General features: G+C 47.7%; 3 protein-coding genes across 3 annotated transcripts in view; all 3 read right to left on the bottom strand.

Moving 5' to 3' along the window:
- Window positions 1-366, bottom strand: part of LOC125554951 (ATP-dependent zinc metalloprotease FTSH 4, mitochondrial-like) — a 39,347-nt gene extending 38,981 nt beyond the window's left edge. Inside the window, exons 1-2 of the mRNA XM_048718305.1 lie at window positions 340-366; window positions 52-136 (exon numbers count right to left, since the gene is read on the bottom strand). Coding sequence (XP_048574262.1) covers window positions 52-136; window positions 340-366 — 112 coding nt within the window. The remainder of the gene's footprint in view (window positions 1-51; window positions 137-339) is intronic.
- Window positions 367-3,741: 3,375 nt separating this feature from the next.
- Window positions 3,742-6,320, bottom strand: LOC125554952 (ATP-dependent zinc metalloprotease FTSH 4, mitochondrial-like). Its single transcript, XM_048718306.1, has 5 exons — window positions 6,291-6,320; window positions 6,092-6,235; window positions 5,829-5,940; window positions 4,662-5,623; window positions 3,742-4,575 (listed from the first exon to the last, which is right to left on the bottom strand). The coding sequence occupies exons 1-5, from the start codon at window positions 6,318-6,320 to the stop codon at window positions 3,742-3,744; spliced, it is 2,082 nt and encodes a 693-aa protein (XP_048574263.1).
- A 4,272-nt stretch (window positions 6,321-10,592) lies between these two features.
- On the bottom strand, window positions 10,593-13,706 carry LOC125553098 (ATP-dependent zinc metalloprotease FTSH 4, mitochondrial-like). Its single transcript, XM_048716861.1, has 4 exons — window positions 13,451-13,706; window positions 12,556-12,658; window positions 11,701-12,395; window positions 10,593-11,613 (listed from the first exon to the last, which is right to left on the bottom strand). Exons 3-4 carry the CDS (start codon window positions 12,385-12,387, stop codon window positions 10,834-10,836), a joined length of 1,467 nt encoding a protein of 488 aa, XP_048572818.1. The 5' UTR covers window positions 12,388-12,395; window positions 12,556-12,658; window positions 13,451-13,706; the 3' UTR covers window positions 10,593-10,833.
- Between the last annotated feature and the right edge of the window lie 419 nt (window positions 13,707-14,125).

The raw sequence follows: 14,125 nt of genomic DNA on the forward strand, positions 1-14,125 counted from the left end.
AGTAGTTCCTGAATGCGGCGGAGGGTGGGGCAGCAAGCAATGCATACATACCTGCGGCAGTAGATGATTTTGCGGTCGCCGCTGCCTCGCCGTAAACCACAGTTGCCAGCCCACGCTTTGCAAGATGTGTTGCAGCCTGTGACACAAACACGCACGCAGAAAAAGTAAGACAAAGAGAAGTACAAGGAAATTTGTGCGTGCGTTCTGTGCTGCGGTTTCAGCGTCGGTAAGAAGTACATCATCGACGAAGAGGGCGAGATCATGATGATGATGATGATGAAAGAGTGGCACAAGGAAATTTTATATAGAATATACTGCAGAAAAGAGAGAGGGAAATACCCTGCAGAGGGCGAGCCGGCATGCCATGACGGACAGGGCGTGCTGCTGTGCTGGAGATAAGAAAAGAAGAATCGCTTGAAATTTGGTTTCGTTGCTCGGCGATGGATTGCTGTTGTTATGATCGGAGTACCTATATATATGAAGATGGATCGATCCGACTCGCTAATCTTTGTCTGTTGTAATCGATCACAACACGGCCGCCATCGCAGTATCCTATCCGGACGGAGTGACGGACGAGGTTTCAGTTCGGTTCGGACCACACCACCCCCGAAAGAACCAACGAATCTCGGTGATGATTAGCAGGCCATTCCAGCTGCGGCCATTGGAAACGCGCACCGTGTCAGCTGGGGGACAAGAAGACTCACCTGCGACGGGCCGCTCCCCGGATGGACGTCGGCGGCTCCCGGATCTGGGCCGAGCAGGGCCGGCCGGCAGGGAGGCTTCCCCACAGGCCGGCTGCCACGAGCGGAAGCAGCGGCGCTCCTCAGCTCCTCGCCCACCATCCCGGCTGCGAGGGTTGGGAGCAGAGGCCTGGGCGGGCGGCTGTTCGGTATCGCTCCGCTCCACAACTCTGGAAACGGAGTTGGCGGAGTTGCAATTTCCCCGCTTCATAGATTCCGAGAGTTGATGACTACCGAACAGGGCTTTAGTGTAGAAACATTTTACAAGGAGAGGGATGACCTCATCAGGGGCATGAGCATCATCCATCCAAACACTAGGAGGAGAAAATCTAGCTAATCTGGCTAGTTCATGAGCAGCAGCCATCCAGGAGCAGCGGCCTGAGGTATATCCTTTGGCTGGTGGAGTGCTGGCAAATGTCATGCCTGCAGTATATCCTTTGGCTAGTGGAGTGCTGGCAAATGTCATGCTTGACCTTGCTCAGGCGGATGATGTCGCGTCCGTAGACGCCGTTCTCTTTCTTGAAACTGTCGTTCTTTGGACCCCTCCTCTGTCAAATTGATGGTATCATCCTATATCTGCTGGCCCAACAATTGGATTGTGTCGTGGGTGCGGTGGCCAATGGCCTGCTTGATGAGTGGTGTCGTGGCGCTCCGGGAAGACTTACATCTCATTGCTAGGATCAAGCAAGCTCCTTTTGTTTAGGGTGCTTTATCCCTGTTTTTAGTTCCCGGTTCGGTTATCTGAGCTTCTCTCTTGTATATCTGGTATCCCGAAAAGAGTTGGTGTTGGTGTGTGTTTGTATGGCTCATATGTACTGGTTGTTGCTTTATTTATAAAGCAAGGCAAAAGCCTTTTTCGATAGTTCATGAGCTACTCGATTACACTCCTTATTAAATGATCATAAGTGACATGAGAAAAATCTAAAGACATGAAAAATCAGTCATCTATGATGGAAGAAGCAACTGAAGATGAATGGCCATCGATCAACACATTCACAACCTTCGTGTTATCTGAATTCACTTCAATCTTACTCCATAGCAAGGTTCAAGCCAAACCTTACCGCAATTACCTCTATTGTGAGTCTGTCAAAAGATAGATATATCTTTACATTAACGGCCGCTATAAATTTCCCATTATGGTCCTAAATAAATGCTCCAACTGATGTTGTGAGTGTGTCACTTTCAAACCCCACACCCACGCTTAAGTTTACATAACCATATTTTGGTTTCAACCAAACATCTGATCAAGGTATAGTAGATAATGTAATTTGCTGCAAAGCATCTCACTGCCATGCCAACTTGAGATGCGCTATGAGCTTCTTCTTCCTGTGTCAATTTTCCCCGCCTGTACCATAGATAATGTAAACTTTACCGCTTTCACTTAATGTACTCCCTCCGTCCGGTGAAGAGTGTACATTTAGAGATTTTAGAACAAATTATGGAGTCAAGTAAAAAATGCATTGAAAAAGTGCAAGTCACCATCTCTCTTCTCTTTAATTAACGAACCCCCAATGAGCTAAGTGCATGTAGAAATTAAAAAGACCATGTGTAGATTTTTATTTGTCTTGATTACCGTGTGATGAGAGAGAAGTATTTTTTTCTACTTTAAAATGCATTGGGAAGATAGAAATACACTCTTTTGTGGACAAATTTTGAAGCCAAATATACACTCTTTACCGGACGGAGGGAGTATGTAGGATTTACTTCACCACCCGAAAGCACTGTAGCAGATCCGATAACCAAAAAAAAAACCAGATGAAGCCACCAGCCAGTATGGCTAAATCGAACGCTCATGCTTTGTGATGAAGACGATACACGATCTTGTGGTTCTATTATTCGCGATAAAGTGGGTGACCTTGTTGTTAGTAGCGGAGCCAAGATCAGCCCATGTCCCAGCAAGCCGTGTAAGGGCATCTTCAACGCCGATCCTCAAACCGCCCGCAATGTCCGGACCGTGCTGTTCGGACGTGTTGTGCCATCCAACGTGGTAGTTGACGCCCACACCATGGAAAGTCATGATTCCCTAAAAAAAAGACACGACTACAATTCCATCTAGAACATTGTGGTGCATGGAGATATTTCGGAATTTGTCAATGGGATGTTGTAGTGCCCGCCTCTTCAGGACACCGTGCAGGCTTTCCATAAAAAAAGAATTGGAATTGACTATAGTAAGGCCCGAAGTTTTGTATTTGTTGACGGTGAACGTAAGGCCTGAAGTTACATGTGTGTATTTTGGGTGTATATTCTTGGCCATGGGTGTATTCTGCAGTAAAGGCATACACGTGCCTTAAGCACATATATACATATGTTGCAAATATCCTAAATAAGCCGAAGATCCACCAATAAACTTGAGCTGATCCCTATCCACACCATACACATACATAATGCTCACATCATGTTCACTCTATGTATAGAACTAAAATGACTTGCATGGCCTGAACCATATCAGAAAATTGTGTTAGCCTGAACCATTCAGGTAATGTTACCATAGGTCATATCTAACCATGAAATTCCATAAAGAGATCACTTTAAAAACAAATCTCTATGACCAGATCAAGTATCCAGAATAAGAGATTGTACGGCTGTGCTTAGCAAGTAAACTCATGTTATGTCATATAGTTCTAGTGACACAATGCATACTGAACTTCAGTTATCTATGGCAAAACGGCTTCAGACGCCCAACAGGAAATTAAGTGGTAACTTAGCACCAGACCAATAACAGATTACAGATGACTAAAACTTTAGGCAAGGAGGTTCCTTGATATAACTCGGAAGAAACTCTGGCAGTGTTTGATCTGCAGAATCTAAATAAACTTTCATCTACATGTGTGGTACAGTATACATAGACAGGAAGGGAGGCATTGTTTTTTTACAGCACTACTTTGCAGTTTGCAAAGCCAAAAAATGGCATGACGCCGTGAAAACCACAGGCTACCAACAACAGTACAAAAAGTAGTTCTATTCTGTTAGGAGCAAGAAAGATGTTTCTAAACTCTGCTGACTACACGATTAACTCATTTTGGCGGGCAGGCAATACTTGTTTCGTGGTCTGGCCTCCGGCGAGAGTCTCGTGCTTCAGGAGGGCCGTGATCTGGTCTCCAGTGAGAGTTTGGTCCTTCAGGAGGGCGTTGGCCAGCGCATGAAGCTCCCTACTATGTGCCGTGAGGATCGTCTTTGCGTTATTGTAAGCTTTGCCTAGCAATTCTCTCACCTCCTCATTAACCAGGTACTTCGATTGCCAGATCATGGTCTTGGCATCCCAACCGTCATCATCGCCGTCATTGTCATACGAAACAGGGCCGACCCGCTTGCTCATACCATACCTGGCGACCATCTCCGTCGCCAGCTTAGTCGCCTTTCTTAGGTCAGACAAGGCGAGGGAGCTCACCTTGCTCTCGCCAAAGATAACCTCCTCGGCAGCCCGGCCTCCCATGAGGACATCCAGTTGTGCCAGTAACTTCTCCCTTGACAATAAAAACTTATCGTCCTCCTCTGGCAGCTGCGTCACCATGCCAAGATTATCCACCGTGGGAACAATGGTAGCCTTGTCAAGAGGAGCAGCGCTGTCCGTGTGGATGGCAACAACAGCATGCCCTCCCTCATGGTACGCGACCATCTTCCTGCAGCTCTCAGGCATCGCCGCCGTTTTGTTCTTGCTGCCCATGATGATCCTTTTCATGGCAGCATACTCGAGGTGTTGTGTCGTGACAGCTTCTGCCCCGTCCTTGGCAGCCTTGAGAGCGGCTTCGTTCACCAGGTTTGCGAGGTCTGCACCTGTGAATCCAGACGTCTCATTGGCGATGGTCTTAAGATCAACATCCTTGGCTTTCAAGACCTGCATCGAAAGTGTCATGGAGAAAAGGTTGTTAAAGAAATTCCATCAGAGACTGCCTAACATTTTTGGATGGAGTACAAACAAACCTTTGACATATGGGCCTCAAGGATCTGCCTTCGGCCCTTAGCATTTGGATAAGGAATCTGAACGTGACGGTCGAAACGCCCAGACCTAACAAGGGCCTTATCCAGTGACGACTCGGGGATGTTGGTCGCCGCGACCACGATGACCCCGTCATTCTGCTCGAAGCCATCTAGCTCAACTAGCAGCTGGTTCAGGGTATGCATCTGCGACTCTGAACTATATGAGTTCCTGCTCCCACTCCCAGCGATGGCGTCGATCTCATCGATGAACACTATGCAAGGAGATCGCTTCTTCGCCGCGGCGAAGAGCGCCCTCACTCTTTTTGCCCCAACGAACACATAGTCGTCGTTGAATTCGCTGCCGCTGCACGCAAAGAAGGGCACGCTGGCTTCCTCGGCCAGCGCCCTTGCCAACATTGTCTTCCCAGTGCCAGGCGCACCGAGGAGCAGGACGCCTCTCGGAAGCTTGCCACCGAGGCGTGTGAAACGCCCAGGGTCTCGTAGGTAGTGCACAATGTCCTCGAGCTCGGCTTTGGCGCCATCAATCCCCTTGACATCGCTGAACTTTGTCCTAGTTGAATTCTTGACCTCCTTTTTCGAGCCATCAAAATCACAAGCCAAATGCTGAGGGTCTTGCAGGTGCTGTACTATGTCCTCGGCTTTCGCGCCATCGATAACCGTGACATCTTTGAACCTTGTGCTGGTTGGATTCTTGACCTCTTTTTTCGAACCATCAAAGTCACAAGCCAAACGCTCAGGGTCTTGCGGGTACTGTACTATGTCCTCAGCTTTCGCGCCATCGATCCCCGTGACATCTTTGAACCTTGTGCTGGTTGGATTCTTGACCTCTTTTTTCGAACCATCAATGTCACAAGCAAAGAAGGTACTACGTGAAAGCTGCTTCCTAAGCTTGCCAGCAAATCCTGATCGGCGCCGATCTTGTCGACTTGTAAGCACACCACCACCTGCGTTAAGCATGCACCAGGCAGACCAGCTTATAGAAAGGAACTTGGGAATGGCAAGAATCAACCAACAATGCATGGGTGCTAGTACAGAATACGATAAGATCTAGTACTACTAGTATTACTCCAATTCAGGAACAGGAAATTAAGTGGATTTACCCTGTCAAGTTGTAGTTTAAGCGGTGGGCAAAGAAGCAACCACACATACCTGCACCTGTAGTGGTTGTACTTGTATCTGCAGCAGCAGCAGGTGCTATGAAAGAAGCTTCCTCCTTGTTAACCGCGTTCTCCGCCAGTGCCAGTCGATGCGTCGTAGCAGCCTGTGACACAAACACATGGAGATTCAGTCGACAGCAAAACAGGGGTGTTATTTGATTCTGACAGCAACTGAGAAGCAAGCACGGCTAGAAATTTGGCAATCCATAAGGCGGCATGGCATTGACACCCAATCCAAAACGCTAACCAACCAACCCCGAATCTAAAAAAGGTGGCGTCAATCTGAAAGCTTTGCAGCAGTTGCAGTTTCACTGTTTCAGCGTCGATGAGCATCAGCTTAGAAAGAAAGACTACTAGACCATCCCCATCGATGCGACGGGCAAAGCAATTAGAATCACGCTGGGAAGAAGAGTAATAGCCATGAAATGATGAGCGAAAGATTGAGAGGAAGGACCTTGGGGAGGGCGAGGCGGCGGCACGCCATGGTTATGAGAGACCTTTTGGATTAATATAATTGTCTCGGCCCGAGAAGAGAAAATAAAAGAATCGCTCGAAAGCTTTTGGTTGCTCCTTAATAACATATATAGTTCGCATATATATACACGCCCAAGATCTAACCGCGTACCGAACCTCCGGTCCGACTCTGCGACGCACACCGACACCGGCACCCGCACGGCAACGCCAAAGGCTCGCCTACCTCGTACCGGACTCGAACATCGGGAGCTTTGACGGCCGCCGCCGGCGCTGACACGGAGAGGAATCCAACCAAGAATCGGGAAATTCTCAGTGAAGAACCACCAGCGCTGAGTGACACGGTGGTGTACGGACAGGGAAATCAGCGACAGTTCTCGCTCACCTGCGCCGGAACTACTCATACTCAGGCCTCGCTTTGCTTTGGCTCCGCCGCCTCCCCCAAATCGACGATGATATTTAGACATTCCCAGCGAACTACTCGACGTCCGTTGGATCGTTTTGCACGAATCTTGAAGTAGGCCGCTTGGCACGTCAGCCGGAAGCAAACGTTCGCTTTGTGTGCTTCCTCCCATGAACGCTCTCACACCGTAGTGTCACACCACACGACCTTATACTATCACCCACACGCGCCCACAGCTCTCCTCCTGGCCGGCGACCGCGGTCAGGGTGATGGTGGCGCGACACCTCAGCGTGTTGGACTGGCTCCCGCGGGGAGCTCGAGCCAGAGGTGGACACGGCAACACATCTCGGCAGCAACCACTGTTGGGTTGCTTGCACCGTTGCAGCGGGAAGGCAACGGTGGCGTGGATATGGCGAAGGTCGTCAAGGTGGTTCCATCGCCTTCCTATTGGGGTGGCTTCCAAGAGGAGTCGACCGTGCTCGTCATCGCCGACAACGTGCTCATATCAGGGCACGTTCGTGCTTTGGCGTCTCGGCTGAGATTGCAGCGGCGGTAGTGTGCGAGGTGTCGAAGACGAAGAGCCGGCGTGGGCCATGTTCCCAGATTTCGCAGCACCGCGACGTCACCATCTACTGCTGCATCGGTGCTCGTGGAGGACAACGAGGCAAAGACCGGGCAGCAGTGCGCATCAACGGTGTCTGCTTACGGTGTGGGTATGATCCAAGTCCCCCTGGGTATTTTTTTTCCAGTTTTTCTAGAGTAGAATTTCGCATTTAACGACACATATCTGAATGTCTACTTTATCCAATTCACAAAACATGTCAAATTCGTTGAGATGCGTGTGTGGCAACTTTAAATGACTAAGATGTGATACTAATTAAGATGTATGGGAATTTGTAGGCAATTTGCAGAAATAATTTCGAGCCCACATGGCATTTGTTTTGTGAAGTATCATGTTGCAATGGAAACTCAAATATATTATCATGTCAGCTCAAAATTTTCATTATCGTGATCTAAATCCTGTTTTTTCGTTGTCAGTTTTTTTGCCATGGTAGCTCCATAATTATTGCGATTAAAACTTGTATTGTAAAGTGTATATAGTGTATATATCTCTTTTCCTATGGGCCAATAGTATGAATGTTTAGGAAACGTTCGCATTGCAGTTTGTGTATGACTGCACCAGGGGTCAGCTTTGAGCCCTTATTTTTTTGTCTTGATGATGGATGAGGTCACAAGGAATATACAAGGAGATATCCCATGGTGTATGCTCTTTGCGGATGATGTGGTGCTAGTTGACAATAGTCGAACGAGGGTAAATATGAAGTTTATGGATACAAACTTTGGAATCGAAGGGGTTTTGGCTTAGTAGAACTAAAACCGAGTACATGATGTGTGATTTCAGTACTACTAGGTGTGAGGAGGAGGAGGAGGTTAGCCTTGATTCGCAGGTGGTGCCTCAGAAGGACACCTTTTGATATTTGGGGTCAGTGTTGCAGGAGGATGGGGGTATTGATAAAAATGTGAACCATCGAATCAAAGCCAGATGGATGAACTTGCAGCAAGCTTCTGGCATTCTCTGTGACAAGAGAGTGCCACAAAAGCTAAATGGCAAGTTCTATAGGACGACGGTTCGACCCGCAATGTTGTATGTCGCCGAGTGTTGGCCGACAAAAAGACGACATGTTCAATAGTTAGGTGTGGTGGAGATGCGTATGTTGAGATGGATGTGTAGCCACACGAAGAATAATCGAGTCCGGAATGATGATATACGAGATAGAGTTGGGGTAGCACCAATTGAAGAGAAGCTTGTCCAACATCGTCTGAGATGGTTTGGGCATATTCAGCGCAAGCCTCCAGAAGCTCCAGTGCATAGCGGACAGTTAAAGCGTGCAAAGAATGTCAAGAGAGGTCAGGTAGACCGAATTTGACATGGGAGGAGTCCGTTAAGAGAGACCTGGAGGATTGGAGTATCACCAAGAACTAGCTATGGACAAGGGTGCGTGGAAGCTTGCTATCCATGTGCCAGAGCCATGAGTTGGTCGCGAGATCTTATGGGTTTCACTTCTAGCCTACTCAACTTGCTTGGGACTAAACGCTTTGTTGTTGTTGTTGTTGTTGTTGTTGTTGTTGTTGTTGTTGTTTGTTTGTTTGTTTGTTTTGAATTGTTCACATGATAAATTTGTTTTCTCGTGGCAATTCTGTAGGTAATCACCAAAAACATCATATAAATGTTGACTCATGCTATTTTTGCCATGTGCAAATTAATTATAGGTACCATGGTAATTTCAGTAATTAGACCATGCCATTTTTTACTATTGAGAACATGACGTTTTTATTTAAGGTAACATGATATCTTTATTAGTTAGAGGATGGCATTTTCTGTATGCGATTGAACACACTGTGATAGTGGTGACATGACAATTTTTGGAATACAGAATTTTAAACCATTGCAGTTTTAGAAATTATTAGTCCACTCACACAAGTTTTTTGAAATTCCATGGCATTTTTGGATGTGATTGAACATGCTATACAGGGGTGTCCACATGGCATTTTTGAATTTGTATCTAGGAAGAAGAAATGCTAAATTTTTAACATGTGTCCCCATCAATTTAATAATGTGTTCCTATCAATGACGGAGCTTTTTTCTTAGTGGCTCCAATCAATGGTGGAGCTATGTGCACTTCTGGGGGGGCTGTGCCCCCCCCCCCCCCCCCCCCCCAAAACAATCATATTTATGCTCTACCCCTTGCCGTTCTCTGCTAGCTCTTGCAATTTTTGTGTTGTATTATATTGTATATACCATTGCAAATCAATATGTGTGATGTGTCCCACACAAATTATTTTTGTTTTGTAGAAACCATGGCAATTTTGCTACATTTTGGCCGTCTTTTTTTTTGTTAAAGAACAAATCTACTAAAAAATTTATGTGCCGATTTATAATTTTTTTCAAATGTTTTAGTAAAAAATAGAGAGAAAGTGTTTGAAAACCTTTGGCAAATTTATACGCAAGAAGTATTTTTAGGTGGCGGCCTTAAGTCTTCCTTTTAAAGGCCTGTCCCTCATGCAACTGGCCTCGTCATCTTCTTCCCCTCTTCGTCGTCTAGCATGGCACGCATCAGCCAGAAACTAAGTGATCCTGGGAGCAGGAGTTCACAAGATTTAAAGTGGCACATGCGTTAAATAGGAATGGACCAATGCAGTGTGAAAGGATTTGGTGCCACACTTGGAGATTGTTGCATGTATCAAGGGTTGGGCTAGGATCTTCGTCCACGTCGGCAGTGTGAATTGAAGATTGTCTAGACATGACGATGGACGTTGGACATGTATCACCTCTGAACATTGTGTGTGAGATGCTAATCATGTGGGTCATGAGCTTGCTAAGTTGGCAATGATTCATCCTCCGAGTGCATGGATGGAGAATCTGCCTATAAATTATGTAATAGCCTTAATTGTGGACAATGTGTCTCTTTTCATCAAATTATAATAAAGCTAGTCATGAAGATTTTCCCTAAAGAGGGTAATTGGGACTGATTATATGTAAGGTTCCTGTAGAAAAAAAATTGAGTGTAAGCCGATTTTGCTCCGGACTTGGGACAATTGAAATCCAACAGCTAGGCACTCACCAATTTTTCCATAAAGTTGGTCAAACCTTATGCAATTTGACATAGAACATACTTAGAACTTGAAGTATTTTGGAACAGAGGGTGTATATTAAGTACACACTGAGATCTTAAAGTTGGGCAACCTGTTCACTTAACCGATTTGGGTTGGGGGATGTTTGCAAGATTTTGAAAGATGTGGTTTGTGTTTCAAAACAGTTTTAGTCAGGAGGATTCCCACCAAAAGAAATACTGGTTTGAAAAACAATAATATGCCAAAACACATCACACATTCTGTAGTAGGAAAGGAGAAAAAACCAGAGAAATCCAGAGCATAAATCTTCACATTTATGTTATATGCAACAAATAATGAACCAAAAAAAGGAAGGAAAATCCTTGCTAGGACAAAACTGTTTGTCTTGTGTCTCAACTGTTAGGATGACCAAGGCCGTGTTTCCTGATTCTGCCGAGTAGACCATTCATTTACTTCTTCTTCTTCCTCTTGCAGCCAGTCGATGCCGGTTTCATGGTCTGGTCTTGGCGAGAGTTTCATTCAGGAGCGCCGTGATCTGGTCTCCAGTTAGGGTCTCGTGCTCCAGGAGGGCGACAGCGAGCGCATGGAGCTCCCACTTGTTCGCCGCGAGGATCGTCTTTGCGTTCTCGTAAGCCTTGCTCAACAACTGTTTCACCTCCTGGTCCACCATGGTTGTCGAGTTCCAGCTCATGGTCTTGGCATTCCAACTGCCGTCGTTGTTGTCGTAGGAGACAGGGCCGATCTGCTTGCTCATGCCATACCTGGCAACCATGTCCGTCGCCAGCTGGGTCGCCTCGCCCAGGTCAGTCAGGGCGAGGGAGCTCACCTCGCTCCCGCCAAAGATAACCTCCTCAGCCGCCCGGCCTCCCATGAGAACATCTAGTCCCGCGAGCATCTTCTTCTTTGAATATATAAACTCATCCTCCTCCTCCGGCAGCTGCCACACCATGCCGAGAAAATCACCCCTGGGAACAATGGTAGCCTTGTGGACAGGATCAGCGCCATCCGTGTGGATAGCAACGATGGCATGCCCTGCCTCATGGTACGTGGTCATCCTCTTGCAGTTATCAGGCATCGCCACCGATCTGCGCTCACCGCCCACTAGAATCCTGTCCGTGGCATACTCCAGGTGATGCGTCGCAACAGCTTCTGCCGCGTCCTTGGCAGCCTTGAGAACGGCGTCGTTCACCAAGTTTGCCAGGCTTGCTCCTGAGAGCCCAGATGTCCTCTTCGCGATGGTCAGAAGATCCACGTCCTTGGTTTTCAACACCTGCGTCGAAAATTTCATGGAGAAAAGCTTGTCATTAGAGGCTGCCAAGACGACGCCTAATAATATTTTTAAGGATGGAGTGCAAACCTTTGACATATGAGCCTCGAGGATCTGACGTCGGCCCTCGACATTTGGATAATGAATCTGAATGTGACGGTCGAAACGCCCAGACCTAACAAGGGCTTGATCCAGTGACTCGAGGTTGTTGGTTGCCGCGATCACGATCACCCCGTCATTCTGCTCCAAGCCATCTAGCTCGACGAGCAGCTGATTGACGGTGTGTCTGTGCGACTTTGAATCTTGTGAGCTCCTGCTCCCAGCAATGGCATCAATCTCATCGACGAACACTATGCAAGGAGATCGCTTCTTTGCTGTACTGAAGAGCTCCCTCACCCTTTTAGCCCCAGCACCCACGTACTCCTCCTCAAATTCACTGCCTCTGCACGTGAAGAACGGGACGCCGGCTTCCCCGGCCATCGCCCTTGCCAGCATTGTCTTCCCCACGCCAGGCCCGCCGACCAGCAGGACACCTCTTGGAAGCTTGCCGCCGAGGTGTGCGAAACGCTTGGGCTCCCGCAGGCACAGTACAATGTCCTCGAGCTCGGCTTTCGCGTCATCCACCCCCTTGACATCACTGAACTTTGTTGTGCTAATAGAATCCTTCACCTCTTTTTTCAAACCATCAAAGCCACAAGCCAAGAAGGTACGTGCAAGCTGCTTCCTAAGTTTGGCAACAAATCCTGATGGGCGCGAATCTTGTCGATTTGTAAGCATACCACCACCTACGTATACAGAAAGAAACTTATGAAAGAGTGAATGACAACTGTCTAAGTCAAAAACAGGAAATCAAGTCCACCACATAAATATTTCATGCATAGATCGTCTTATACACTAATAAGTTGCAGTTTAAGGGTCGGGCAAAGAAGCAAACCATATATATACCTGCACCTGTAGTGGTTGCATCTGCAGCAGCTGCAGGTGCTCCGAAAGGAGTCGCGCTTTCCTCCCTTTTAACCGTGTTTGCCGGTCGATGCGTCGCAGCAGCCTGTGACAAAAACACGCGCACGGATTCAGTCTTGCAGAACAGGGTGTTATTTGTGCAGGGCTAGCAATTTGGCAGTCCGTAAAGCGGCATGGCATTGACGCCCAATCCAAAACGCTAGTAAACCAAGCAACCCCACATCTAAAAAAGGTGACCGGCATCAATCTGAAACTCAAGCCGACAGTTGCGGGGTTTCAGCACCGATGTTGCATCAATCAACTACAGAAAGAACAACAATCGTCCCTTTTATATACAACTATACAAGAGCCTCATCAACACCAATATTGATCGAACAGAGCAACAAAAGTAACGCAAGCTGGGATGAACACACAGAAAGAAAGAAAGAAAGGACCTTGGGGTGGGCGAGGCGACAGCAGGCCATGGTTGCTCGAAACCTTGTTATTTGAGCCCGACAAACGAATCGCTCGTAACGTTTCTAGTAGTTGCTCCTCAAAATCCCTAGCTAGTTCGCCCCAATATTTAACTGCCTGCCACGCCACGCCACGCCACTGGATCTCCGGTCCGACTCTGCGTCTGCAACACACACCTGCACCCGCACGACAACGGCAGGTTAAAGGCTTTGCTGACCTCGTATTGGAGTCGAGGAGCAGTGCTCTAATCCGACTAGGACATGGAGAGCTTGGACACGGACAAGAATCCGAAGCCCAAAATCGGGAAATTTCGGTGGACGACTACCAGTATATATACCGGATTACACAGCCAGCTAGAGGTCTGATTCGAGGCGCTGCGGCTTACTGTTACTGTATGGAGAGGAGAATGAGCGGGAGTTCTCACCTGCGGCGAACGCACTCAGGTCACGTTTTGCTTTGGCTCCCTCGCCACGCCGCCGCCGCCTCCCCCAAATCGACGCTGATGGCCGGATCTGGGCGCTGCCGTTGCCGTGGCCTGGCCCTGCACGGCATCGAGAGGAGCCTTCGCACGGCAACGGCGCTCCGCCGCTCCTTGCCGAGCGCATCGCCCACGCCGGCCCGTGCTCTCCGCCGGCGGGAGTACGGAGTGGCGGCGCGCATCGCCACGCTAGCAATGCATTTTTTTCCTTCTCTTAGCACTTCCATATGTGCCCGGGTCCACCTTACAGCGACATATAAGAAGGCAAACTATCGAAGTATTTTGCCGTTACAAACACATATTTGAGTTGCTTCATCAAATCTCATACTTTTTTTTTCAAAAAGGATCAGTTCTAATAAAAGTTCATCGGAAGTATAAAACACCTCAAATGTAACAAAAAAAATATTGACATTCTAAGACCATCGAACGACCACTACTGCCGCTAGAACGAGCAGCCGACGCGCCGCTGTCACCGCTCCGCTAATAGAGCCGGCTCGCCCCTATAGAATAATCAAGCACGAAAGCAAAGATCATGTCAAGCCTATCACAACCCTTAGATATGAAACCCTTTCATGAGGACTTTCCAGGAGGTCATCCATCCTAGTACTCTTCTCGATCAAA

The sequence above is a fragment of the Triticum urartu genome, chromosome 4 (assembly GCF_003073215.2).
Source record: "Triticum urartu cultivar G1812 chromosome 4, Tu2.1, whole genome shotgun sequence".
NCBI lineage: Eukaryota > Viridiplantae > Streptophyta > Magnoliopsida > Poales > Poaceae > Triticum > Triticum urartu.

Bases quoted from the DNA above. Each gene is read 5' to 3' on its own strand.
- LOC125554952 (XM_048718306.1), bottom strand. From the start codon at position 6,320: ATGGCGTGCCGCCGCCTCGCCCTCCCCAAG. The intron at 5,941-6,091 runs GTTGGTTGGTTA...TTTGTGTCACAG, and splicing joins CCACCTTTTTTAGATTCGGG to GCTGCTACGACGCATCGACT. The intron at 5,624-5,828 runs GTATGTGTGGTT...TGCTTAACGCAG, and splicing joins TACAACCACTACAGGTGCAG to GTGGTGGTGTGCTTACAAGT.
- LOC125553098 (XM_048716861.1), bottom strand. From the start codon at position 12,387: ATGCTTACAAATCGACAAGATTCGCGCCCATCAGGATTTGTTGCCAAA. The intron at 11,614-11,700 runs GTTTGCACTCCA...TTTTCGACGCAG, and splicing joins TCGAGGCTCATATGTCAAAG to GTGTTGAAAACCAAGGACGT.